Source organism: Armigeres subalbatus, chromosome 1 (assembly GCF_024139115.2).
Source record: "Armigeres subalbatus isolate Guangzhou_Male chromosome 1, GZ_Asu_2, whole genome shotgun sequence".
NCBI classification, from domain to species: Eukaryota; Metazoa; Arthropoda; class Insecta; order Diptera; family Culicidae; genus Armigeres; species Armigeres subalbatus.
Window position 1 is genome coordinate 177,680,925 of NC_085139.1, and position 25,985 is coordinate 177,706,909.

A 25,985-nucleotide genomic window follows, 5' to 3' on the forward strand; every position below is an offset into this window, starting at 1 on the left:
ACAAATTTCCTGTCATTGTCTTTCAAGTGATAGTATTTACCCATGCATTTATATAGGGCCGTCGCATTCACGCAGCAGCGAGTGAACTGAATGAACTGTCACTGCGGACTGCGTGTGCAATGAGAAGAGAGGTCTTTTGTTTACTTTATCTTTGATTGTTGCTGCTAATCATTTTCAGTTTTCACTGCTAGGAAGTGAGTGTGAAGAGGAAATGGTATCAATATCCAACAAATTTCAGTCACTGAGACTGAGAATTCGCATCACTGGTTGTATGTGACGATTTACAAACATCAATCAGATTTTTTGGTTCAATTTTAAGCTTTTTCTGTTCGTGAACCAATCAAAGTTTCGTAAAATTAGTGCTCATGACGCTTTTGTTCAATCAATAATACTGGATTGACAAAATATTAATATTTTTTGCTACCGCCAAAACAATGTGAAATAATTTTTGAATTTACATTAAATCTTATTATTATTATGTTTTTTTTTTCTGCGTGGAGGTTGGCAGAAAGGAAGCTTTGTTTAAAAAATATTATAAAATGGGCGGAAGGGACATGCAAAATCCGATTAATTTTATTTTCTAATACTGATTAATTAAATTCAAAAGCAAAAAATATTTCGAAATTCATTTTTTATTCAATCAACACACACTTTCACAAGTTGAATCTTTGTAATGGAAACTAACCATATTTAGCATCTATTTTGGCATTCTACCAACATTATTTCTGCTTTCTGCTTTTAGATGGCTGTGGCAAATCCAACACGATCATTGCCCATGTCGAACTCGGTGTAGTACTTTCCGATGAAAACGTCTCCCAAAATCCACAACGGTCCATTCGGCGGCGGAATGTCGATACCCATAAATCCGGACAGGCAAATGGTCTTACCCATCTGAGCTACACGCAAAATGTAATCAGCCCCTTCCAGCTCAAATGACTTTCCTCCCAACACGAACGTTATCTTTGGCAGCTTTGGAATCAGCGAGCAATCGACCATGTACTCCCCGTTCAAAATAGGAGTGCCGCCGATAGCCTTGTTGATAGCGGTAACCTCTGACACCGGACCGGCAATCAAGCTAGTGCCGGTATCGGCGATAGCTTCGCATCCATTGTTGCAGTACTCACTATCACCAACCTTAACGGAATCCATCTTGAACTGCCAATAGGCTTTTCGGTCCACAGGCAGATAGGTGAAGTCTCCGGTGTACTTATTTGAGTCCGATCCACCGAAAATGATTTCACCACCTTCAGCAGCGCTCGGATCCCGATTCAGGTAGAAGGAGAACACTGGAGCATCGACAAGTCCCTGGTTAAACATATTGTAGAATACTGGAACGACGCCATCTACGGAAATCGAGCTGTAAGCCAATCCCAGAATTCCATCGAACTTGGCAGCTACAAAAACCAATCCCGGCTCGTTGATAGCTTCAGCAAAGGTTTGCTTGACGATGGAAACTCCGCCCAATCCAACAGTATCAGTCGATAGGTAACCAGTTAAGCTTCCTGTGCCATATTGAATGTGGAAAGCCGTGCCGTTCTTCTCGAATGTCGAAGACTTCTTGGCATTGTATTTATTATGCATCACTGAAATAAACATTAAGCTCATTATAGTTTCAGATTGAAATAAACACGAGATAACAGTTGACTCACAGCATGCAATATTGGTGAATGAGCACTCCTTTGAGGGCACCCATAGGTTAGAAGAGCCCGTATCGAATACTACTTTGAAGCTTTGCGGTGGCGTTCCAATGGTGATAGCTCCGTAGTACTGGGCCTGTCAATTCATAAATAATTTGATATCAGTAAAGAGATAATTATCTCAATCGTGCTGAAACTCACATCCAAATAGTTCGACAGTGGCTCGGGGACCGGCCCGGAGACGGCATTGTACTTGAGGCGCAATTGTTTGATCTCGGTGCCTACATCCCGAAAATGCTGACGCGCACTTTCTGTTTTATGCAGCTGAACCCTGAAAATAATCACGAGCGCACAACAAAGACATTGAAATGATAATTTTCCAATTGAAAATAACTGCAAAGGAAATAATGGCGAAAGTATGATTCATCAACAACCCCATTCGACAAGCTTTGATTGTAATGTCATACTTTTGCATCGTATTATTATGCCTGGTAATCAGATTAAAATATGACAAACTTACCTAACTATGTCCGCCTCGGCTAGGACGGCCAGAAAAATAATGGAAATTACTGATTTAATTAGCATCTCGTCGGTCAGAGAGCGTTGATTCCGAGTGGCTACCGTGAACTCTAAACAAAATGAAGAAAACAAAGATAACAATATTCCAAGAAAAAAAAATCAAAGCGTATATATTATAATGTTTTCAGATATTTTGCTTCAGTTGCAAAAAATAAGGAAACTTTGACAAAATGTATGTGTGGGTATCGATCCGGAGACCATCTGCATTGCTTACCTGCTCCTGTAAGGATTCTGGATTCTTAGAGAAGGACGATAAAAGGGAGACGATCTACTCGCTGTGAACAACAGCTTAAGAATGTTCCTCAATCAGCCAAACAGCTACAGTTATGATGAGTCGGGTAAATTTTCGTGAGTGACAGTTAATACAATCAAACATTTTTCTGATATAAATATGCCGGTCAGAATCTTTTGAATTTTTGCGTTTGTATTGGAATGAACAAAACATTTTGACATATAGATGGAGATACTGAATAAACGTAACAGACACTCGGATTCTCAGAGGCATGTCAGTGAGTAGATGGGGATAAAAGATATTTTAGTTATTAGATAAAGATTGTCGCTTCGGTTCCCTTTGTTCTGCTGTCCGGAACATGTTTTTTTGTGCGTCTTTATTAAGGAGACTTTCAGCCCGAGGCTGGCTCGTCTCCGAATCTGTCCGGAACATGTTGGGTACAAAGCTGTCAAATCGTATGGATTTTCCTTCTTTGACATTTAGCTCCCCTATCCTCGCCAGCAAAAGATGTTCCGGACAGCGACGACAGCGACAATCTTTATCTAGTAACTAAAATATCTTTTATGGGGATGGGTAAAAAATACGGCCTAAGTTTTTAAGAAGCTGGTATCCAAGGCTATTGCGCTTCGGCACACTCCTCTGAAGCCACATTTTCACTCTTAAGTATTATTTCAAATAGCTGCATCGTAAATTCTCGAGTAAGCACACATGATTAAAAAGGAGCTTTTGCGATTTTCGGTGTTTGAGAATATGATTATGCCGGGAATACCATCCGTAACCCTATTAAAAGCGATTTAAATGCACATGATTTTGTAAACAAACAGCAGAAGACGATTTTTTTTGCCAAAGCAAGCATTTTCCGAGAAAAACATTTCTTGTGTCCAACAGAATAAGCTTTCCTCTATCAGGTAATGGTGCTAGTTTTGGAGTTAAACGCTAGCAAAGAGCAAAAAGTCTAGCTCACTTTTTTTACTTACCCTTGATCGAAGCAGTATTCTGCCCTATTGTTTCGTAATGAAAATTGGCCATATCGGACTATGGGCTCAAAAGTTATGACCAAAATACTGTTTTTATAACTCACAAGAAAGGCTCCATTACCGCTAGGTGGATTATTCTGGGTTTTTTAGACAACAACGAGTGGAAAAGTCTAGCCCATTTTTCAGGCACTTACCCTTAACCGAAAATGCATTCGACGCAGAATCCTGTTCCATTGTTTCCTATTGAAGATTGGCCGGATCGGACTATGGACTCAGAAGTTATGGTTAAAATACTTGTTCTCTTGACGAAGACGAGTGAAAAAGTCTAGCTCACTTTTTTGGCACTTATCCTTTACCGATTGTTTCGCAAAAGTAGCGTTCGACAGGGAATCTCGTCCCATTGCTTTCTATTCAGAAAATGGGCAGACGGGATCAGAAACTATGGTTAAAATACATTTTTAAGCAAAAAAGGCGTGGAAAGTCAGGCCAACTTTTCAATCAGTTTTCATCAACCGATTTGCTCGCAACAAATTGTGTTCGGCGAGGAATCCTGTCCGATTGTTTCCCATTGAAAATTGGGTGGATCGGACTCTGGGCTCAAAAGTTTTAGCCAATTTATTTTTTTACAAAAAAAAGTTATCTTTTTTATAGGAAGCCCAAAAACTATTTTTTTATTCGTAAAATGCATTTAAAAAACTACTTAGTTTTGGGACATTTTTGGTCCTAACTTGTTTACTCACAACAAGTTGTATAGGACGGCGAATCCTGTTTCATTATTCATTAAGTTTCTGCCCAATGTTCTGTATTAAATTGACCATACAAATTTTAGCCAGAATATTAGGTATTAAGATCTTTTTCCTAACTTACTTTTCGAGCACGTTCAAAAAGAGATCTGAGTAAAAAAAGCCGCGTAGTCGATAGCAGTTCTATTCTGCTGTCAGATTTTTTTTACACGAATATTAAAAAATGTATGTGAATTCGTAGCTATTGAAGTCAAATGTTATCGACAAATACAGATTGAAAATTGTCTCAAGTCGCGCTTTTTTGGAACAGAAATATTCCATAACGGAGAGGGGGAGTAACTTCAATGTTCATAGAAATGAGCGTTTTTCAATTACGTTTATCTTAAATCATTCGATTAATACTATTCATAACTCATGTTCAATTTGATTTCCGTGGAAATAATTTAAACCTTGAAATCCAAAAATCGCTAGCTCGGTTGATGGAATTTTGAAACCCTTTGTAGGACTAATTCGGAGTAAGATACTCAATTGGTTTGTGAGTTAGGAGATGACGAGTTCTGCTTTAATCAGGGAAATTCAAAGTATCAAGTATTCTAGTTAGTTTCCGGCGTAACCCACTTCTATCTACCACAAGCTTTTCATACGCAACCGAGAATAGGATTTGAGCTAATTTTGTCGCTTGTAGCTTTTGTAGCTTGAATTATCGTTAAACAAAAACATTTCATTATTATTGAGCGTTTGTGGTTTTGAGGGAAAGTTATCAGGTAATCCATTTTTTACTCTTTTACTATTATCCGATAATGATGAAGTACGTCCTAATAATAATTTAAATAGGATGTAGTTTGTCAAAAATGCTTGCTACATACGTTTGAACATTCTTGGTTTTCTAAAAGGTGACGGTTATAGTTTGTTTAGATTTCGAGATGTTACACAACTACTTTAACATCAAAAGCCTACTTATTATAGCTTTATCCTGATAAAGCTTGTAGTCGGAATTGGCTCTCAAAACAGTTTTAACTACATTCTCAATATTTAAAAAAAAAAATTCATCAGATTTTTTCAGATTTTGTGTAATTTGAATAGTTCACTATTTTTGGTTTTTATTCTTTCAAAAATGGACGCATTCAGGCTTTTGATTGATTATTTGTTTACAATTTAACTTCAAATAAAATTATTTTCAATTTTTGCAATGAAACTGCCATAGCATCATTCCATGAACAAATATGTACAAGATACTGTACTCCTGATTCCCCTGATTTCGTCTACACCCGATTTTATGAATGTTTTGATATTATTTCTCCACGATCCAATTTTGCCACATTTTTGGAAGGCTATATAACAGTCAACACCAAGATGAATACACATTAGAGTGGGGCGTCAAGGTCATTTTTTCAAATCAATGGTTTTTCGAAGCCATTCTAGGTCCTGAACAACTGTGCAAAATTTGGGACCGATTGGTTGCTTCCTCGCTTTCCGCATCGCGTTTGAAGTTTGTATGGAAATTAGTATGGCAGAACGTATATTTTTGCATTTCTACTACTAGAGGCTTCAGTTCATCGTAAACCAAGTGGCACATTGCGTTAAAGTATAACCCAAAGGATGCCGAAAAACTTTGCTAAAGAAAGCACGTTGCTGGAACGTCCACGAAAAAAGTTATAACGCTTCGAACATTAAGTGTTCAAACCATATGCAAAAAACCGTTTATTCTGCCAGCACTGCCGTACTACGTAGACCAAACATTTAACTGAGTGTTATATCAAAATAATTGATCTTATACGGCTTTAGAGCTAATGGGAGCTATCAGGAATTATTTCACAAAGAAAAAAATCCGACGAGAAGGAAGACGGGTTTTTCCCTTCGATAACCATAGGTTGTCCGATAGTGCTGGCAGAAACATTGATTTCTTGCATATGGTATACACAATCAATTTTCGAAACGTAATACATTGTAATTGTAACATTTTTTGTAGACCTTCCAGCTACGTACCTTCTTCGGCAAAGTATTTCGGCATCTTCCAGACTAGATGCTAACGTATTGAGTTACGTGATTGATGATAAATTGAAGCCGCTGCGCTAAGAGCAAAAATGTAAAAAAGTACGTTTTCCCATACTAATCTCCATGTAAATTTAAAACGCGATGCGGCATGCGAGGTTGCAACCAATCGAGCCCATATTTTGCACAGTTGATTGGGGTCCCAGGACAATTCAGAAAAACCTTGATCTCACTTGATCGGACGAAGTTTGCGTTTTTCCATACAACTGCGCCCCACTCTAATACACATCTAGGTGTTTCAATCTGCCCAATTTATGGACGAGAAGACGACGGGGGTGAAAAATTCATTTTCGGTGCAAAACATGAACAAACTGCCTGGCTCTCCCTAATCTAATCTAATCGAACACAAACGCAGCCAGTACAAAGAAAGCATCCTGGAAAATCATTGAGTTAGATGACGCCCAATAATTTTTCTTGCCAATATTGAGGCTCACAGCATACCAGTGGTATGACATAAACGGCCAGGCCCACTGCGTTGTGTTTACCGCAGAGATGATTCTTTGAGATGTATCGGGTTCAAGTAGTCACTTCAACATGATACATATCACGAATCTGCAGCGGTTGATGGATGCGTGGACATACCGTACCATACCCACCGCGTTCTTTTTAAGTTCTTATTTTGGTAGTTGTATATAAATATGTAGTAAATTGAATAACATTATGATAAGAAATTATATGAAATTTTGTATATAATTGTAGAATATAACATCAACTAGGAACCGAAGTTCCCTCGGGATGTACATTTTCTTGTAGAAGAAGCTGGAAATTTAATTATTATTTAGAATGTTGCATCAGATCAGTATCAGATAGCAGGTTATGGCCCAGGACTTCGTCTGCATAAAGGTTACATGGCAGGTTGTGAAGCTTTTTTTCCTGGGATGTTTTGTAGTGCGCTATGAAAATGATAAATCATGATAATATGGAGGTACATAATACAATAATATAAATATACAAAAATATATACAATAATATATTATAATATAAATTATATAATAAATATAAACATTTTATAATGTGAAAATAGGATAACATAAATATAATGTAATAAAAGTATAAAAATTGCTATATGAAAATGAAAAAATAAAAAAAAAATAAAAAAATAAAAAATAAAAATAAAAAAATATAAAAAAAATATAAAGTATAAAGATATAAGAAAGACAAAAAAATATAGAAAAATTAAATATTAGAAATTATAACAAAATGAAAATATGATAGATGAATATGATAACATGATGGAAAATATGATATATGGCAAATATGATACATTATATAAAAATATTATAAAACAAAAGTGTAATAACATAAAATTATATAAATATGAAAATACAAAAATAGAAATATAATAGTTTAAATATGTTACAACATAAAATATCAAATATGAAAGTGTAATGTTAAATTTAAAGAAATATGAAAATATGATATAGGGGGAATGACGGCTTTGGCAGGTTTTGTTCTATTATTGTCAGGGGTTTTTTTATGATTGATTATGCTCAAATTTGGCCTAAATATTCTTTGCAAATCAAAGAATATTGTGGCCAAATTTCATAAAATTCGGTCGACAAAAACCCCCCCGCCAATAATAGAACAAAACCTGCCAAAGCCGTCTTTTCCCCTATATGACACCGAAATACTGAAAAATGAAAGTGAAAAATTAGGAAAGTATAAAACACGCAATTAAAAAAATGTAAAATGTGGAATTATAAAAATATGGAAATTTAAAAAATTAAAAAGTAAAAATAAGAAAAATAAGTATAATGAAATATGGAAAATTAAATGTAATACGAATATATGAAATGCAAAAACATGGCATTGCTGCGGTATATTTCGTGGACTGGAGACTAGTGATACTCATGTTTCCTTTGAAATCTCTATCTAGATTGCTATCAGAAATCAAGGTGGGTGTAGTCCTTAATTTCAATCTATGACAAAAATGACAAAAGCATTAGAATAACTAGTCCTGGCCACGCTTATCTGTACCGTTACTAGGGAGAGAAGAAATAAGTATCACGGAGTTGGATATTGGGGGAGGTATTCGTTGGGTCAGGATGTGCCTGTAGCTGGCAATGTGACCATGGTAGAACTTACCCCGTAACACACCACGAAGAGGTATCTGCCCAGCGTTACGGGTTGAACAAACTGCCTGGCTCTCCCATACTAAAATCCAAGATGGCTGAATCTTGAATTTGGCAGATTGGAACACCTAGTGGTGTATTCAGCTTGGTCAAAACCATTAATTACTTTATATTTGTTCCATTTGACCTCTCTAAAGAATTTTTCTCGACATATTTTATAATGAGGGAGAAAAGCATCATCACCGCTAGGTGGATTAATATATATAATCTACAAATAAAATGAAAGTTTTTCTATATTTTGCAGTCTGAATCATCATCAAACAACAACTTCATTTTTTCAGTGGGACAAATTGACTCGAGTTTGAAATTTTTCATCAAAGGTAATATGGGACAATTATGCGTAGAACGGCAGTGTATCAGTAGGCGATCCTCAACAGTTCCGGCAGCATCATGAAGCAAAAAGAAATAGTAATCTGCACCGTAATAAAAAATAACAATAAATCAATTCTAATGAAAATTTACAATACATTTTTTTTCGTATTGCTTTTATTGTTAAGATTATTCGTATTCCTCTAATACACCAGCCTTCAACGGGTCCACATTTCACGCTGCTCACTTGTTATCCGCCAATGTGAGATCTGGTGAGGTTGGTTTTGAGGTTGCTTCCGTCTGGAACAACTATCGGAATATCGGAATTCCGATATTGAAAATATCTTGATATGGTAATGGTGTGATCACAACGGTCTTATCCTAAATGCGAAAAAAACTCAAACCATTATTTTTCGCAGTGCACGTATGAAATTGATTAACATGCCGCTAATTAAAGTGAGTGATGATTATTCAAACATTGTTAAAAATTTGGGTCTTATGATGGATTCAAACCTTAACTGGTATGCCCAAGCTAACGCCGTCTGCAACAAAGTTTATAATGCTTAGGGAGTTTTGCTGAGACATTGTACTCCTCAACATATTAGGATCCAGTTGGCTAGAACACTGTTGGTTTCATTGTTTGATTACGGCGATACGCTGTTTGGTCTAGTTTCCACGAAAAATTTAAACAAATTGAACTTAGTATTTAATGCTATCACAAGATATGCTTTCAATCTTAAAAAATACGAGTACATATCAAATTATCGGAATCAATTACTTGGATGCAATCTCACAAATCACCTCAAACTTAGAATGTATATTCAAGCCCATAAAATAATAAATAACCCTCCTTCATACCTCAAAAATTTCTTTGAGTATGTTCGGTCCTCACGAGTATCAGCACTTATCGTTCCGAGATGTAACTCAAATGATCTAAAAGTATCCTTTCGCCACCGTGCTGTAAAACTTTGGAACGATTTACCCAGAAATTGCAGGAGCGAACGAGATCTTATTTCCTTTAAGAGAAAAATTGGATGCGTTTTGAATTAGTAGTGCATAGTAGTTAGGACACAATAGGACATCGATGAAAAATGATTCGATATCTGTCAAAAGTAATCTTGCTCTGCGAGCAGGGTTATTTGATAATTATTGAAACGTCACTTTTAAGTTTAACTTCGGTTTAATTCTCCGAATGAGACAGACCCTAAAGAAAATGAAAACTGCTTTGAATAGTTCAGATTTCCATTCCATTCTAGGCATAGCGTAGCGGCTGCTCTTTGCGTCACATATTCAAGAAACGTACTGTGCGGTTCAAAAGGCAATTCGGTAGGTGAGAAGTATATTTGCATTTTTTTTTCCTAAACCATTTCTCACATTTCCATTACTGTAACTCACGGATTTATTTTTCGATATGTACATTGAATTTATTCGAAAACTTATATGAAAATGTTTCTGATTAGAAAGCAAAAAATCACAAACGTGTGCAACGTTTTTGCCTTTCTTATACAACAAAGTTGTACCGAAAGGCTATCATTTCACTCCAAAATCGAACTTTTTATAGAAGTCTCGGAGACTCGTCGAGCTGAAAAAATGTCTGTCTGTCCGTGTATGTGTGTGTGTGTGCAAACGAAAACAGAAAAACATTAGCCACTTTTTCATATATACTGAAAATAATCCAAACGCTTATTCAATGTTCTTTTCCACGTAGATTCAACGTGTTTCAATTCTCGTTATTTTCACTTATGATCCACGTTAGTTCCAATGCTTTTAATCACGTGCATCTAACGTGTTTCGATATTTTTCATTTTGAATAACAATCCACGTTAAACTCATCTGAAATAATTCTGAAACGACACCACATGCCAATTCTGTTCATTATAACGTGTTTTAAATATCGTTTCCTATGTTCAGTATGCTGAACCTCCTTGTAGAGTATAGGATGACAAAAAACATTGTTGTGCTGTTTTACAAAACAAAGTTCAATGTGGTTCCAGACGAGCTCTACGTGGTATCTTATATCAATGAGAAGAGCCTTCCTGGGTTGGGTTTCAATTGACGGCACAATATTTTGCTTCTCTAAAAGTGAACCAGAGAAACAGATGAAAAAAAAAAAAATAAAAATTTCTGTGACAGTGAATAAGCTTACACCAAAATCTCTTTTTTTCCAGAAGTATAAACACAACCGCGGGATTTGCTCTGGAAAATCAGGTCAGTGGCACGACGTCATGTTTTTACAGCTAACATCTCTGTGCTAACATCTAAAAATAAAATGCATGGTAGCATTTGATTTGTATACAAATTTACAACATTAATATAATTTACATTGGGATCCATAAATATCAATGCGAACCATTCCCGCAATGCTAGCTGCAAAACAAGCCCATTGTGCGAGATATGGATGAAATCCACATGTAAAAGTAAATATAAATATGACTAAAAACATTTTTTGAACGGGAACAAATCGTTCGAACTGATTTCATGTGGCATTTCGTGTTTGAATCTTGGTTCGAACAGTGAGGTTGAAAGCGAGTATTAATAAATGTCGGAAAAGCAGTTTGATGAAGTTTTTTTTTTTTTTAATATTGCTATGTTGAAGACGTTAGTGAGTAAGTTAAACAACATCCATGCGTGCACCAAACAACCCGCAAGGATTGCTTATTCTGACAAAAACTCCAAGGATACCGTTTGGTATCAAATCAAGAAGAAGAAGTCATGAAATGTGGAAGATTAGTCATCGTTCATTAATATCGAAAATGCGAAAAACAAGTAACTAATAAGTTGACCAAAGTTTTGCCATTTTCATTTAAAATTTCAAAATCTTATTCCAGAGCCTCGTAGTTCCGGACACACCGTCAACTAACAACTCTCGCAATCGCTCACGTTCCATCGAAACATTGCCATCGGTGGCATAGTCGAAGTTATTCAAATCACGTGGGAATGAGGAACCCATTCAAATCAAATACGAGGACTTTCACCACTACTATTTAACTGATTAAACTCTCCAATTATAATTCTAACACTACTAACGGCAATTTATCTATGATTTGATTACGCCAAAATTTCTAGTGCCCCACCATTACCAGGACACTGGCATCGCAAGTGACCTCGACTTTTGCGATGTACATCTTGCTTGACAGTTTTGAACACAGAAAAAGTTACTCGTGTTTCACGCTCACTAAGAGGTAGCCGTTGAAATTCCATTTATACGACATCAGTTGTTATGGTTTATTTTATCTTACTTGTAAGTGACAAATATTTGAGTGGATTTGTATATGTTCCATTCCCAGGGTTTGCAGAAATCTCTCTCAATAGATAACGAAAAACGATATAAGAGAGGCAAAACTGTTCCGAATCATAACAAGCCATGATAAAAAAGTTTTTTGCAATTCCTGATCATAATATCTGGTTTACAGTTGATTTTTGAGTGATAAAACGGCCTACTTTTCCATACCAACGAAATGGGTACTTTAATGAACATTATGCAACTCAAATGGGTTGCACAATATTCATTATATGAAAAACCATCATCAGAACAGTAGTTAGATTACTACATTTTGCTGAATGAGCTAGGGGAAGTGTTCAAATAGTTCTCTACGTCGCGTTATAAATAAAATACTTTGATACTTCTCCGACATCACGAATGTCCGCACTTACCGCAGTGCGAATATTGAATCCGACCACTACCTCGTTGCAGTATGCCTGCGCTCAAAACTCTCGACGGTGTACAACACGCGTCGAAGTCGGACGCCGCGGCTTAACATTGTGCGGCTACAAGACGGTAGACTAGCCCAAGAATACGCGCAGCAGCTGGAAGTGGCACTTCCAACGGAAGAGCAGCTAGGCGCAGCGTCTCTTGAAGATGGCTGGAGAGATATTCGATCCGCCATTGGTAGCACCGCAACCGCTGCACTTGGCACGGTGGCTCCGGATCAAAGAAACGACTTGTATGACAGCAAATGTGAGCAGTTAGTGGAAGAAGAATGCAGCATGGGCGAGATTGCTGCAACACCGCACGAGGAACGGATATAAACAGGCGCGGAACAGACAAAACTCGATTTTCCGGAGGAAAAAGCGCCAGCAGGAAGATCGAGACCGTGAAGAAACGGAGCAACTGTACCGCGCTAATAACACACGAATGTTCTATGAGAAGTTAAACCGTTCACGTAAGGGCCACGTGCCACAGCCTGATATGTGTAAGGACATAAACGGGAACCTTCTTACGAACGAACGTCAAGTGATCCAAAGGTGGCGGCTGCACTACGAAGAGCACCTGAATGGCGATGTGGCAAACGAACATGGCGGTATGGTGATGGACCTGGGAGAATGCGCGCAGGACATAATTCTACCGGCTCCGAATCTCCAGGAAATCCAGGAGGAGAGCCCTGGGGTTGACCAACTACCAGGAGAGCTATTTAAACACGGTGGTGAGGCACTGGCTAGAGCGCTGCACTGGGTCATTACCAAGATTTGGGAGGAGGAAGTTTTGCCGCAGGAGTGGATGGAAGGTGTCGTGTCCCATCTACAAAAAGGGCGATAAGCTGGATTGTAGCAACTACCGCGCAATCACATTGCTGAACGCCGCCTACAAGGTACTCTCCCAAATTTTATGCCGTCGACTAGCACCAACTGCAAGGGAGTTCGTGGGGCAGTACCAGGCGGGTTTTATGGGCGAACGCTCCACCACGGACCAGGTGTTCGCCATTCGCCAAGTACTGCGGAAATGCCGCGAATACAACGTGCCCACACATCATCTATTCATCGACTTCAAAGCCGCATATGATACAATCGATCGGGACCAGCTATGGCAGCTAATGCACGAACACGGTTTTCCGGATAAACTGACACGATTGATCAAAGCGACGATGGATCGGGTGATGTGCGTAGTTCGAGTTTCAGGGGCATTCTCGAGTCCCTTCGAAACCCGCAGAGGGTAACGGCAAGGTGATGGTCTTTCGTGTTTGCTATTCAACATCGCTTTGGAAGGGGTAATACGAAGAGCAGGGATTAACACGAGTGGTACAATTTTCAATAAGTCCGTCCAGCTATTTGGTTTCGCCGACGACATAGATATTATGGCACGTAGCTTTGAGAAGATGGAGGAAGCCTACATCAGACTGAAGAGGGAAGCTAAGCGGATCGGACTAGTCATCAACACGTCGAAGACGAAGTACATGATAGGCAGAGGTTCAAGAGAAGACAATGTGAGCCACCCACCGCGAGTTTGCATCGGTGGTGACGAAATCGAGGTGGTAGAAGAATTTGTGTACTTGGGCTCACTGGTGACAGCCGAAAATGACACCAGCAGAGAAATTCGGAGACGCATAGTGGCTGGAAATCGTACGTACTTTGGACTCCGCAAGACACTCCGATCGAATAGAGTTCGCCGCCGTACCAAACTGACAATCTACAAAACGCTAATTAGACCGGTAGTCCTCTACGGACACGAGACCTGGACGATGCTCGTGGAGGATCAACGCGCACTTGGAGTTTTCGAAAGGAAAGCGCTGCGTACCATCTATGGTGGGGTGCAGATGGCGGACGGTACGTGGAGGAGGCGAATGAACCACGAATTGCATCAGCTGTTGGGAGAACCATCCATCGTTCACACCGCGAAAATCGGACGACTGCGATGGGCCGGGCACGTAGCCAGAATGTCGGACAGTAACCCGGTGAAAATGGTTCTCGACAACGATCCGACGGGCACAAGAAGGCGAGGTGCGCAGCGGGCAAGGTGGATCGATCAGGTGGAAGATGACTTGCGGACCCTCCGTAGACTGCGTGGTTGGCGACGTGTAGCCATGGACCGAGCCGAATGGAGAAGACTCTTATATACCGCACAGGCCACTTCGGCCTTAGTCTGAATAAATAATAATAACTTTGATGGACATGACCTCAAAAATTTCCAAAGGCAAGTACATCTATCGTTTCAGGGCTCATCGAACTATGCAATGTACACGGTAACATGGATTCTGATTGTTCTCTGCGGCAAAATAATTTATTGGCAAGAATTGCCATGTAGAGTAAATTAGACTGTACAATTTTGGTACAGATTTATCAAATTAAAGTCCATTTTTCATCATTGCAAAAAATAGCGTGTGCAACTCGTTGCAAAACTCGATTTTTTCAGCACTCATAGTATTTATCCAACGAGGCTTGCCGTACAACTCGTGCTGAAAAAATCATCTTTTTGCAACTTGTTGCACAAACTACTATATCAAACTTGTATACAAGTGCGAGAAGACAGAATCGGATAGGCAGCTCCCACAGAAAAATGATGATTCTCGCTTTGTTTTCGCTCCTTTCGTGTTGGTTACACCAGCTGTGTAGAACAAGTTGAAATGCATCATCAGAGCCATTGCTCCCCGTATTTGGAGCTTTCTAAAAGAAATTTATCATGGGGTGTAGCCTCCTGAATCAGTTGTCTATCACGACAGCTTGCGAAAAAAATCTCTGGCGGTATGCTACATATCTTATATGTATACGGAGATGATAAGTGAGAGACTTGTTCTTTCTCTTTAGGATTCAATCCCTGTCCATTCCTGATTGTTCTGAGTTTGGGCCTGAAGATAGGCAATACAAATTATAAAGAGAGATTTCCAGACACAGACACTGCATTACTGGTACCTCGTGGCGCAAATTTATTCAGGGTGCCCAAATAGAATCGGAATCCTAAACAAAGCCAAGCTATGAATACAGCAACTTAATTGCTGTAGACAAAGAGCACAATACGCAATAAAAATATATTTCCCTCGGGGCACAGAGATATCGTCAGTTATTTCAATTTGTTGATCGTTATGACTTAGACTATTATAATATAATAGTATGTTTGTAAAATTTGTATGTAATACAGTATCTTTGATTTCGGACAAACTAAATCAAATAAAACATCTATTTGATAAACGTTTATTATAACTATTCAACGAAAATGAAATTTATGCCTATGTAGCTCTAAAATGGAATATCGTGTCAATCCCGTTACAATTTTAATACGTTGAATATTGCGTAGGTTGCGCGTATGTGTGTTTGAGATATACAATTTGTTTGCTAAATGATAATTCGTTTCCACGGTTAATGGTATGTATGTTTGCTTCGAAATAAGCATATGGGGTTCTTAAACTGCTTTATATTTAATATCCGTAACAGATTTACTATGTTTATTTTTTTTTTTCAGAAAAGGTTACTTCCAGGGTGATCATGTGAGCAAAATTGAAACTCAGAGAATCCTCATAACGGGATAGTTCGCATTGACAATACTTCTGTTCTTTATTTGTTCGATAGATAAGATAGTGGATCTACATATTTTTTGTTGTAGGAATTTATAACAATGATCACAATGCAGTTTCACGTCATGTCCGAATTACATATTTAACATAGGTTAAGTATCATCCGTACCACATCTCCATTTTATTCGTCGCTACTTGAATTAACAGTAACCTTAGTGTAATATTGCAACGAAATCTTTGATTTATGTTTACATGTTAAGCCCGTGGTTTCAGGTTGGTCATTTTTGTTCATAAGCAGTATTCTCGAAATTAAATAATGTAATCGAAAGATAAAATTAGTGATGTTTGCAGTTTTCTGCTATACGGAACTAAGCTAAAATATATTATGCGTTCATAGTATTCTTGTTAAATCTTTATACAACAAGCTAGTTCTAGGCATCAGCCAAGGAGTACAGTACTTTGCTTCAACCGATCAAGCTTAGACGACTGTTGGTTTTCCGCAGATGAGCCCGCCAAGGGATTATTTGTTCACTGTCATCGTCATCGTCGTTACCATTCTGGTTCGAGCTATGATGATGGTAATCGTTCTTATTATTGATGTTCTCCATTGAGCTACGTGTGCTATGTTGGTGGCTACCACTGCCGTTGATGTTGGTGTTGCTACTGCTATTGCTGTGATTACTGCCTCCATTGGCGTGATGACCGTTGCTGGTACCATTCTGATGGCTACCATTTCCGTTGTGTTGATTGTTGAGGTTGTTTTCCTTATTGAATCGAGACCCTACGGAATCTTCGTGCTGCGAAGTGAAACTGATGTTGTCGATCGACATCGCCCGCTGGGACATACGGGAACGCCATGTGTCCGTGCGACGTTGAGTTTCTTCTACTCGAGGCGTGTAGATCGAGGATCTGCAAAATAAGTAGGACGTGTAGTGAAATTGATCACAGAAACTATGTACCGTTTTGACTCAAATTTCGCACATGACGAGATATTGACAAAGGGTTGGGAAAAATCAAATTTTCGAAAAATTGAGAATGATCAAACTCACCCGCGATTTTACTTTTAAATTATCAAGTGAATAAAACTCGCCAGTGATTAAGAATCGTTTGAAAATCGGATCTTGATTTGAAGCATTTACCGTTATATTTTGAACTCTTTTTCCTTACTAGCATGAAGCTATAACGCCAAATAGAAGATAAAACGGGACTGTTGACAATTAGCTATTATTAGTGAAGATTAATGATTGAATGAAAATTCTGTGTTTAATATCGTTTGAGTACAAAATTTGAGAAGTTGTCGCCGGCGACAACTCGCCTACTGTTTTCACGTGAGAAGTTTTCACATGAAAATTGCAATCATGATCGTCTGATAATGATTAGGCACAGCACTGATTGACATTTCTTATCACTTTATTTGTGTATTGGAACAATCAACTAATTTCAATTTGGACTGGACTGGATCGTTCGATAGACTTGTAATATTTGTAAACAAGAGCATTTTATACTTCATATTATATTGATGTTTTTTTCAATGAACGTATTTTTATCCCACTTACTTGAGCTTATTTTCGGCCTCCTCCTTCCGAGCCATCAGGTCCCGCTTCCATTTCGGTATCGCCGACAGCCGGCGGTCCTCGGCCTCCCGGGCCAACCGATCTTCGAATTCTTTCTTCGCCTTCTCGGCCGCCTTCTTGGCGAGCATCTGGCGCTTCCAGTCGGGAATGAGATTTCCCTGGTGGTCTCGGTCCGGTACCTGTAATAACTTATCAGTTGAATTGATAAGCGCAACACGGGGGACGGAAGACAAGGGGTTCCGTGGGAGAAAGAAAAATGGTTGCAAATGGTGAATGAAAGCGGTTACGGTGCATGAAATGTGGCAAATGGTGTTGATGGTGAGTTCGATCTGTGTTCGACGTGCATGATGAGAATACTTTAGAAAGGTACCTGATCCACATAGTTTGCCGCCGTGAATTGCCGGGTGACTTCCGAATACACCTCGGTGGCTTGCTTGTCCTCCAGTTTAGCTCGTTCGACTTTCATCTTTTTTACCCCGGCGATGTCCTTGGACATTTTAAGTTCCGCAATCAGGTCGGTCTTTTGCGAGAGGAACTGTTCGTTGGTGGAAGAAAGGCACTGCATGCTCATGCTGCGTGTGGGCGCTGAAAATGTCTTCGAAAGCATTTTGTCGGTGCGCCGTAGCTGAAACGAAAGAATTTGTGGAACGTAAAGAGTTTTTAATTTTTTTCTAGTGGAATGTCTTTGCTTATCGTACGAGAACTATTAAATTTACAATGATATGGAAATGCTAATATCATCTTCCAAACTTGGACGTACATGTTCATGATAGCATTAGAGGCGAAAGTATAGAATTGATAGTTCCGTTAGGATACGACAGGCATGAAGAATGTTTTTATAGATGTCGATTTGAAAGCGAGCGGAGGGCAATATTTGTGATGGCACATATCACACGACCTTCCTTCTGCCAAGCTCCCGTATTAAATTTAGTTCTACAACAAGGGGTGGAAATAAACGGAATAACACATGTATCTTATGAAAAGTACAAAACTGTAATAATTACGCATACGTTAAAGGACTAGGTGCAGTAGCTAGCTGTAACTAGAATATTTACAATACATTTTTTGAACACAGATGAGTTAAAATATTTCACAACTGACTTTTTAATCTGTCTACGGGTGCGCTACGTAAGGCATATCTTTTTTTTCTTTAATGGCTTGAAATTTCTATTGAAGTTTGGCCTGCAATTGGGCCATTAGCCAGAAATCCGAACAAGAGGCATCGATTAGAGTTGGTGACTACAAGATCACATCTAAACCAAGCAGCACATAAACATCTTTTTAAAAGTATTGACAAGAGATCAGGACACACACAAATTAAATGACAATGACAATAATCTTGGAATTCAAATCAAAGCACTTTGGGGAAAGCCGATTTCAAAGGTGGAAAAAAGTTGTTGGGAACAACTCAAGTTCTCAAATCTCATGAGCGAAACAAATCAAGCGCGAGTCAAAATCCACCAGACTCGTGGCCCAGAGAATCGTTCATGATTCAACTCGCAATTTGCGTCACTGCTTGCTTTTTGAGTGTTCATGTTTGTCGAATGCATTGAATTAACTTTCTCCACCCAAGACAATGTTTCAAAATTTCGTAGTGATTGGACCTTCCCACGATTAAAACGACCATCCCCCTTTTCGGACAAATGTGTGAAACCTATCATATTGATTTGTTAATATCTCTGGAACTGTAAAGTCTATAATAAATCTAAGGTAACCATTCGAAAGAAGATTTTCCAATGAATTTGTTTCTGCCAGGACTGCCTGGCGACCTGTGGTTGTTAGATGGCAACACCATTTTTCTTTCCGGAATTTTCCTTTAAAAATTAATCCGAATAACTACAATTTGTTTCTCACCCTTAAAGATTAAAAATTTTGAAATAACACTCACTTGAATTATTGGTACACGTAGTTTGGCAGTGCTGGCAGAATAAATAATTTTGGTCGTCGTTCCAGCAAGGCTCCTTCTTCTGCAAAGTTTTTCGGTATCCTTAGGGTCAACCTTTAACGCAATATGTCACATGGCTTAAGAAAATCTGAATTCTCTAGGAGTTAAAAATGCAAAAAAATGGATGGCAAATAATATCCAATTATTTTCAAAATACAGAAAATAAAATCATCTCAAAGAAGACTATTTTTATGATGTTTGTTTTTGGTCTACTATTTTCATATTTTGGTAATTATGCATGCACAGTTGACAATTTTCGATTCCTTGGTTAGTGTCCCATTCCCGCAAGGGAAAATAATCAGTCTTTATCTTTCTTTTGTTATTTTTAAGAAAATGCTTGTTTAACGATGATGCAGTTCTTGTTTCATTTCTATGTCCCGTTACACAAATGAAACAAGAACTTCATCAATGTTTTCATCATCATCATAAATTTAGTATTCTTCGTTCCCTTCCTTTCCTACTGTGATACTGTGTTCATCAATCCAGATTAAAACACGAGTCTTTCGGTTCACTTAATCTAACGTTATTTTTTTAAAAATATAATAGTATAAAAAATATTTCGGCTTCGTAGCGCTTTACAGCATATGAGCCGACAGCTTTAGAAATTAATTAATGATTTATAATTTTTTAAAAAATCTTTCCATAGCAAGTGCAATAATATAGTACCTATGTGAGTAATAGTTTAATAGTACGCTTTACAACAATACATTAAAGCTATTCCTTCCAAAGTGACTACGTTGCCAAGTACATTATTTTCTATTCAAAGTTACATGTTTTGCAATTTATTTTAAGAAAACAATATCTTTGAATTCTTGGCAATTCCATAAAAACTAGCAAAAAGGGTAAAGGTTATTCATGTATAACAAAATCTTATGTAATTGATAAGTTTCATATGAATCATATAACATTCAGAACTCCATAACTCAAGAATGGCTCATAGTACCTTGGGGTTTCGGGCGTATCTTATGCAAAATTCTGTGTAGAACACGATGCTGGTGTTATTTTCCAATTAAAAATATATTCATTGGCAGAAAAATACAATTTATACTTAAAACGCAAAAACAATACAGATGGCAACACTTCTACTGAAAATCGATCTTTTTCTCAAAAAGTTTGAAAAATTCTCTTAAAAAACCCAGATTAATCCACCTAGCGGTGATGGTGCCTTTCTCGACCTTCGTAAAATGTGTGTGCTTGAAAATAGATGAGCTAGTAGCTAGGAGTAAAAACAGACAAATTTCTTTGTCCGTTCTATGAAAATCAGATTATTTATGGCAAAGATATTGTAGATCCAGTTGAAAACCGAAAATCATATTTTGTCCCATTCCCGGATGTCGCGACTGCATCGCGACTGGTGCCCGACTATGGCACAGTTGCGCACTACTCGCGATGCAGTTGCAACATCCGGAAATGCGAGAAAATGCGATTGTCGCGAAACCTCGGTTCGGTTTTCAGCTTGATCTACAATATGCTAATAAGAATTTCGACATTTTTGTTTCCTTTTCCAATCTTTTTGACGTACATACCCTTGTTTTATTTTACCCAGTCATATATTTTAAAGATATCACTTTTGGATGTAAATTGAACTGAAGCTCCGACTACACAAAAAGAAAACGAAAATGTCATTCCCATCAAGCGAGCGGAGGGCAATATTTGTTATGATATAAATCTCATGACCGTTTTTCTACCAAACTCCCGTATGAAGAGGAAGGGAAGTGTATCAGTGTGGAAGCATCCGATAGTTCGTTTTCGGAAAGAAATTATAGCCTTTCGGTACAACTTTGTTGCACAAGAAAGGCGAAAAGTATTTTGGCCATAATTTCAAAGGTAATAGTCCAATCTGGCCAACTTTCTAAATAGAACAGGATTCCGCATCTAATGCAATTTGTTGTGAGTAAATCGGTTGAGGGTAAGTCCATTAAAAGTCAGCTAGACTTTTTTACTCGCTTTTTTATAAAACATAGTATATTTTGGCCATAATTTCTGTGTCCATGGTCCAAATTTTTAATAGAAAACAATACGACAGGATTCCACGTCGAATGAAACTTGTTGGAATTATAGATAGTGGAATATATAGATGAGTGAAGATAAATCCTCTGTCTCCAAACGAACTGTCAAACGTGTCTCCAAACGAGCATGACGTCACGATTTCAATGGAAACGTTAAGGGCTGTGACGTCATATGTGCGTGTGCACGGGCAGAAAAATCGACTCAGCCATGCTTTCGCTCATCTATATATTCTACTATCTATAGTTGGAATTAAATCGGTTGAGGATAAGTTCCAAAAAAGTGAGCTAAACTTTTCGCACTTTTGGTGCGCACACACACACACAGAGACATCATCGCAGTTCATCGAGCTTATACGTATATAACACTATGAGTCTCCAGGCCTTCTGTGAAAGTTTGGTTTTGGAGCGAACATACAGCCTTTTCGTAGAAAAAGGCAAAAATGGTGTTTCAGCCATAATTTCCGATCCCATAGTCCGATCTAGCCAATTTTCAATAGAAAACAATGGGACAAGATTCTGCGTCGAATGCAATCTGTTGCGAGCGTCAATAGATGAAGTCTAAGTGCTAAAAAGTGAGCTAGACTTTTTCGAACTCTTTTTCACAATAAATAGTAATTTGACCATAACATCTAAGCCCATAGTCCGATCTGGCCAATTTTCAATAAGAAAATATGAGACATTTTGCGTCGAATGCAACTTGTTGTGAGCAAATCGGTTAAGGATATGTGCCCGAAAATGAGTGACATTTTTACGCGATTTTATCGTATGAATTTGTATTTTGGTCATAACTTTCGATCCCATAGTTCGATCTGGCCAATTTCAAATAGGAAATGATGGGACATGATTCTGGGTCGAATGCAACGTGTTGCGAGCAAGTCGGTTGTGGATAAGTGCCCGAAAAATGAGTGACATTTTTTACGCGATTTTTTCGTATGAATTTGTATTTTGGTCATAACTTTCGATCCCATAGTTCGATCTGGCCAATTTCAAATAGGAAACAATGGGACAGGATTCTGCGTTGAATGCAACTTGTTGCGAGCAAATCGGTTGAGGGTAAGTGCCCGAAAAATGAGTGACATTTTTTACGCGATTTTTTCGTATGAATTTGTATTTTGGCCATAACTTCTGATCCCATAGTCCGATCTGGCCAATTTCAAATAGGAACCAATGAGACAGGATTCTGCGTTGAATGCAACTTGTTGCAAGCAAATCGGTTGAGGATATGTGCCCAAAAAATGAGTGACATTTTTTACGCGATTTTTCGTATGAATTTGTATTTTGGCCATAACTTCTGATCCCATAGTCCGATCTGGCCAATTTCAAATAGGAAATAATGGGACAGGATTCTGCGTCGAATGCAACTTGTTGCGAGCAAATCGGTTGAGGGTAAGTGCCCGAAAAATGAGTGACATTTTTTACGCGATTTTTTCGTATGAATTTGTATTTTGGCCATAACTTCTGATCCCATAGTCCGATCTGGCCAATTTCAAATAGGAAACAATGGGACAGGATTCTGCGTCGAATGCAATTTGTTGCGAGCAAATCGGTTGAGGGTAAGTGCCCGAAAAATGAGTGACATTGTTTTTAGTAGTTTTGCGCACACACACACACACACACATACACACACACATACACACACACACACACACACACACACACACACACACACACACACACACACACACACACACACACACACACACACACACACACACACACACACACACACACACACACACACACACACACACACACACACACACACACACACACACACAGACATCACCTCAATTCGTCGAACTGAGTCGATTGGTATATAACACTATGGGTCTCCGGACCTTCTATAAAAAGTTTGTTTTTGGAGCGATCATATAGCCTTTACCGTATACTTAGTATACGAGAAAGGCAAAAACATAAAAAGAAGTTATTTGTAGCTTTAAAACTGTCTGAGATATGAGTCGTTCAAACACAACGCCACAACAATACAACCGAACGCCATTTGGCCGAATGCCGTTTGGCCGAATAGTTAAAAAAAATTGACCTCAAATTACGAGTTGCGAAGAGTGAGAAATGAAACGTGAGTAATGTGAAGTACGAAGTGAGAAGTGAGACGTGAAAAGTGGGAAGATAAAAGTGAACAGAGAAGTTTTTCCTTCTTCTTTTTTCTCCTTCCTTCTCCTTCTTCCTTCTTCTTTATTACGTCTTTCTTTTTCCTTCTTCTTTTTTCCTTCCTTTTTGTTACTTCCTTCTTCGTTCCCTTCTCTTTTTTTCTTCTTCCTTCTCTCTAATTCTTTCTTCCTTTTTTTCTTCTTCCTTTTTTCTTCTTCCTTTTTCCTTCTTCCTTTTTTCTTCTTCCTTTTTTTTCCTCCTTCTCCCTTCTTCATTATTTCTTCTTCCTTCTTCGTTTTTTCTTATTCCTTCTTCCTTCTTCATTATTCCTTCTCCCTTATTTCTTCTTCCTTCTTTATTTTTCCTTCTTCCTTATTCCTTCTTCCTGCTTCCTTCTATCTTCTTCCTTATTCCTTCTTCCTTCTTCCTTCTTTCTTCTTCCTTCTTCCTTCTTCATTCTTCATTCTTCCTCCATCCTTCATCCTTCATCCTTCTTCCTTCTTCGTTTTTTCTTATTCCTTCTTCATTCTTCATTCTTCCTCCATCCTTCATCCTTCATACTTCTTTCTTCTTCCTTCTTCCTTTTTCCTTCTTCCTTCTTCCTTCTTCCTTCTTCCTTCTTCCTTCTTCCTTCTTCCTTCTTCCTTCTGCCTTCTGCCTTCTTCCTTCTACCTTCTTCCTTCTTCCTTCTTTTCTTCCTTCTACCTTCTTCCTTATTCCTTCTTTTCTTTCTTCTTCCTTCTTTCTTCTTCCTTCTTCCTTCTTCCTTCTTCCTTCTTCCTTTCTTTCTTCTTCCTGTTTTCTTATTCCTTCTTCATTATTTCTTCTTCCTTCTTTCTTCTCCCTTCTCCCTTATTCTTTCATCCTTCTTCTTTCTTCCTTCTTCCTTCTTCTTTCTCCCTTCTTCCATTTCCTTCTTCCTGCTTCCATTTCCTTCTCCCTTCTTCCTTCTTCCTTCTTCGTTCTTCCTCCTTTCTTCTTCCTTCTTCCTTTTTTCTTTTTCCTTCTTCCTATTTCCTTCTTCCTTCTTCATACTTCCTTCTTCCTTCTTCCTTCTTCCTTCTTCCTCTTCCTTCTTCCTTCTTCCTTCTTCCTACTTGCTTCTTCCTTTTTCCTTCTTCCTTCTTCCTTCTTCCTTCTTCCTTCTTTCTACTTCTTTCTTTCTTCTTTCTTCTTCCTTCTTTCTTCCTTCTTTCTTCTTTCTTCTTCCTTCTTTCTACTTATTTCATCCTTCTTTCATCTTCTTTATACATTCTTCTTTCTACATTCTTCCATCTCCTTCTTCCTTCTTCTTCTTTCTTCTTCTTCCTTCTTTCTTCTTCATTCTTCCTACTTCACTTGTTTTTCGTTTTTCTTCCTTGATTTTTTCTTCTTTCTCTTCTTCTTTCTCTCTCGGCCAGATGGCGTTCGGCCAAATGACCCTTTCGGCCAAATGGCATTCGGCCAAACGGCATTCGGCCAAATGACCCTAAACCAAAACGGGGGGTGCTCGCATTTGCCGAGTCCAATCATCAAATAAATTTGGATTTTTACATATAACCGATAGATAAACAAATCCACGAAATTTGATGAAAATCGGTGTAAGTCGATTACAAGTGGTTCGGTCACTTGGTATGGAATGACCCATATGGATTTATGGAATTTGGTATGAATTAGGTGTCCTATCTGCGTATGAATTAGGTGTCCTATTAGGAGGCTATCTGCGAGTTGTGGTGCCTAGGATGTCGTGGGGTTTGACAGTGTTCTCTGGATATAAAGCTACATGTATCCGAAAGCAAGCTCTGCCAAAGCGACCAAAGTGCTGCTCAAAGCGCACAAGCCCAAGTCCTGGTGTTAGGTGAGACGCTAAACAGATCTGATACGACGGCCCTCCGACGAGACAAGAGGTTTGGGCAGGACCAATTAGCCGTCCTTGAAACCAACCATTACTAACGACATAGAAGATAATACGACTCGATCCAATGATCTCAGTGCGGATCTTGACAAAACAAATAAAAAATGCCGAGCAGGTTGCGACAGGATAATCCACGATGAATTACATCCCCGGAACTTCTGCCGCAGGAGTGGATGAAAGCTTTCGTGTGTCCCACCTACAAAAAGGGCGATAAGCTGGATTGTAGCAACTACCGCGCCATCACATTGCTGAACACCGCCTACAAGGTACTCTCCCAAATTGTATGCCGTCGACTAACACCAATTGCAAGAGAGTTCGTGGGGCAGTACCAGGCGGGACTAATGGGCGAACGTTCTACCACGGACCAGATGTTCGCCTTACATCAGGTATTGCAGCGAATACAACGTACCCATACATCATCTATTCATCGACTTCAAAGCCACATATGATACAATCGATCGGGACCAGCTATCGGAGCTAATGCATGAAAACGAATTCCGGATAAACTAAGACGATTGATCAAGACGACGATGGAGTGGGTGATGTGTGTGTGTAGTTCAAATTTCAGGA

General features: G+C 38.5%; 2 protein-coding genes across 2 annotated transcripts in view; both read right to left on the minus strand.

The window, feature by feature from the left end:
• Nucleotides 1–614: 614 nt before the first annotated feature.
• LOC134205558 (lysosomal aspartic protease) lies at nt 615–2,579 on the minus strand. Its single transcript, XM_062680888.1, has 5 exons — nt 2,431–2,579; nt 2,158–2,266; nt 1,839–1,968; nt 1,650–1,773; nt 615–1,583 (listed from the first exon to the last, which is right to left on the minus strand). The coding sequence occupies exons 2-5, from the start codon at nt 2,220–2,222 to the stop codon at nt 739–741; spliced, it is 1,164 nt and encodes a 387-aa protein (XP_062536872.1). The 5' UTR covers nt 2,223–2,266; nt 2,431–2,579; the 3' UTR covers nt 615–738.
• Nucleotides 2,580–15,548: 12,969 nt separating this feature from the next.
• Nucleotides 15,549–25,985, minus strand: part of LOC134205559 (putative uncharacterized protein DDB_G0279653) — a gene marked incomplete at its 5' end in the record, with an annotated part of 128,451 nt that continues 118,014 nt past the window's right edge. Inside the window, 3 exons of the mRNA XM_062680890.1 lie at nt 15,549–16,793; nt 17,441–17,697; nt 17,829–18,083. Coding sequence (XP_062536874.1) covers nt 16,349–16,793; nt 17,441–17,697; nt 17,829–18,083 — 957 coding nt within the window. The remainder of the gene's footprint in view (nt 16,794–17,440; nt 17,698–17,828; nt 18,084–25,985) is intronic.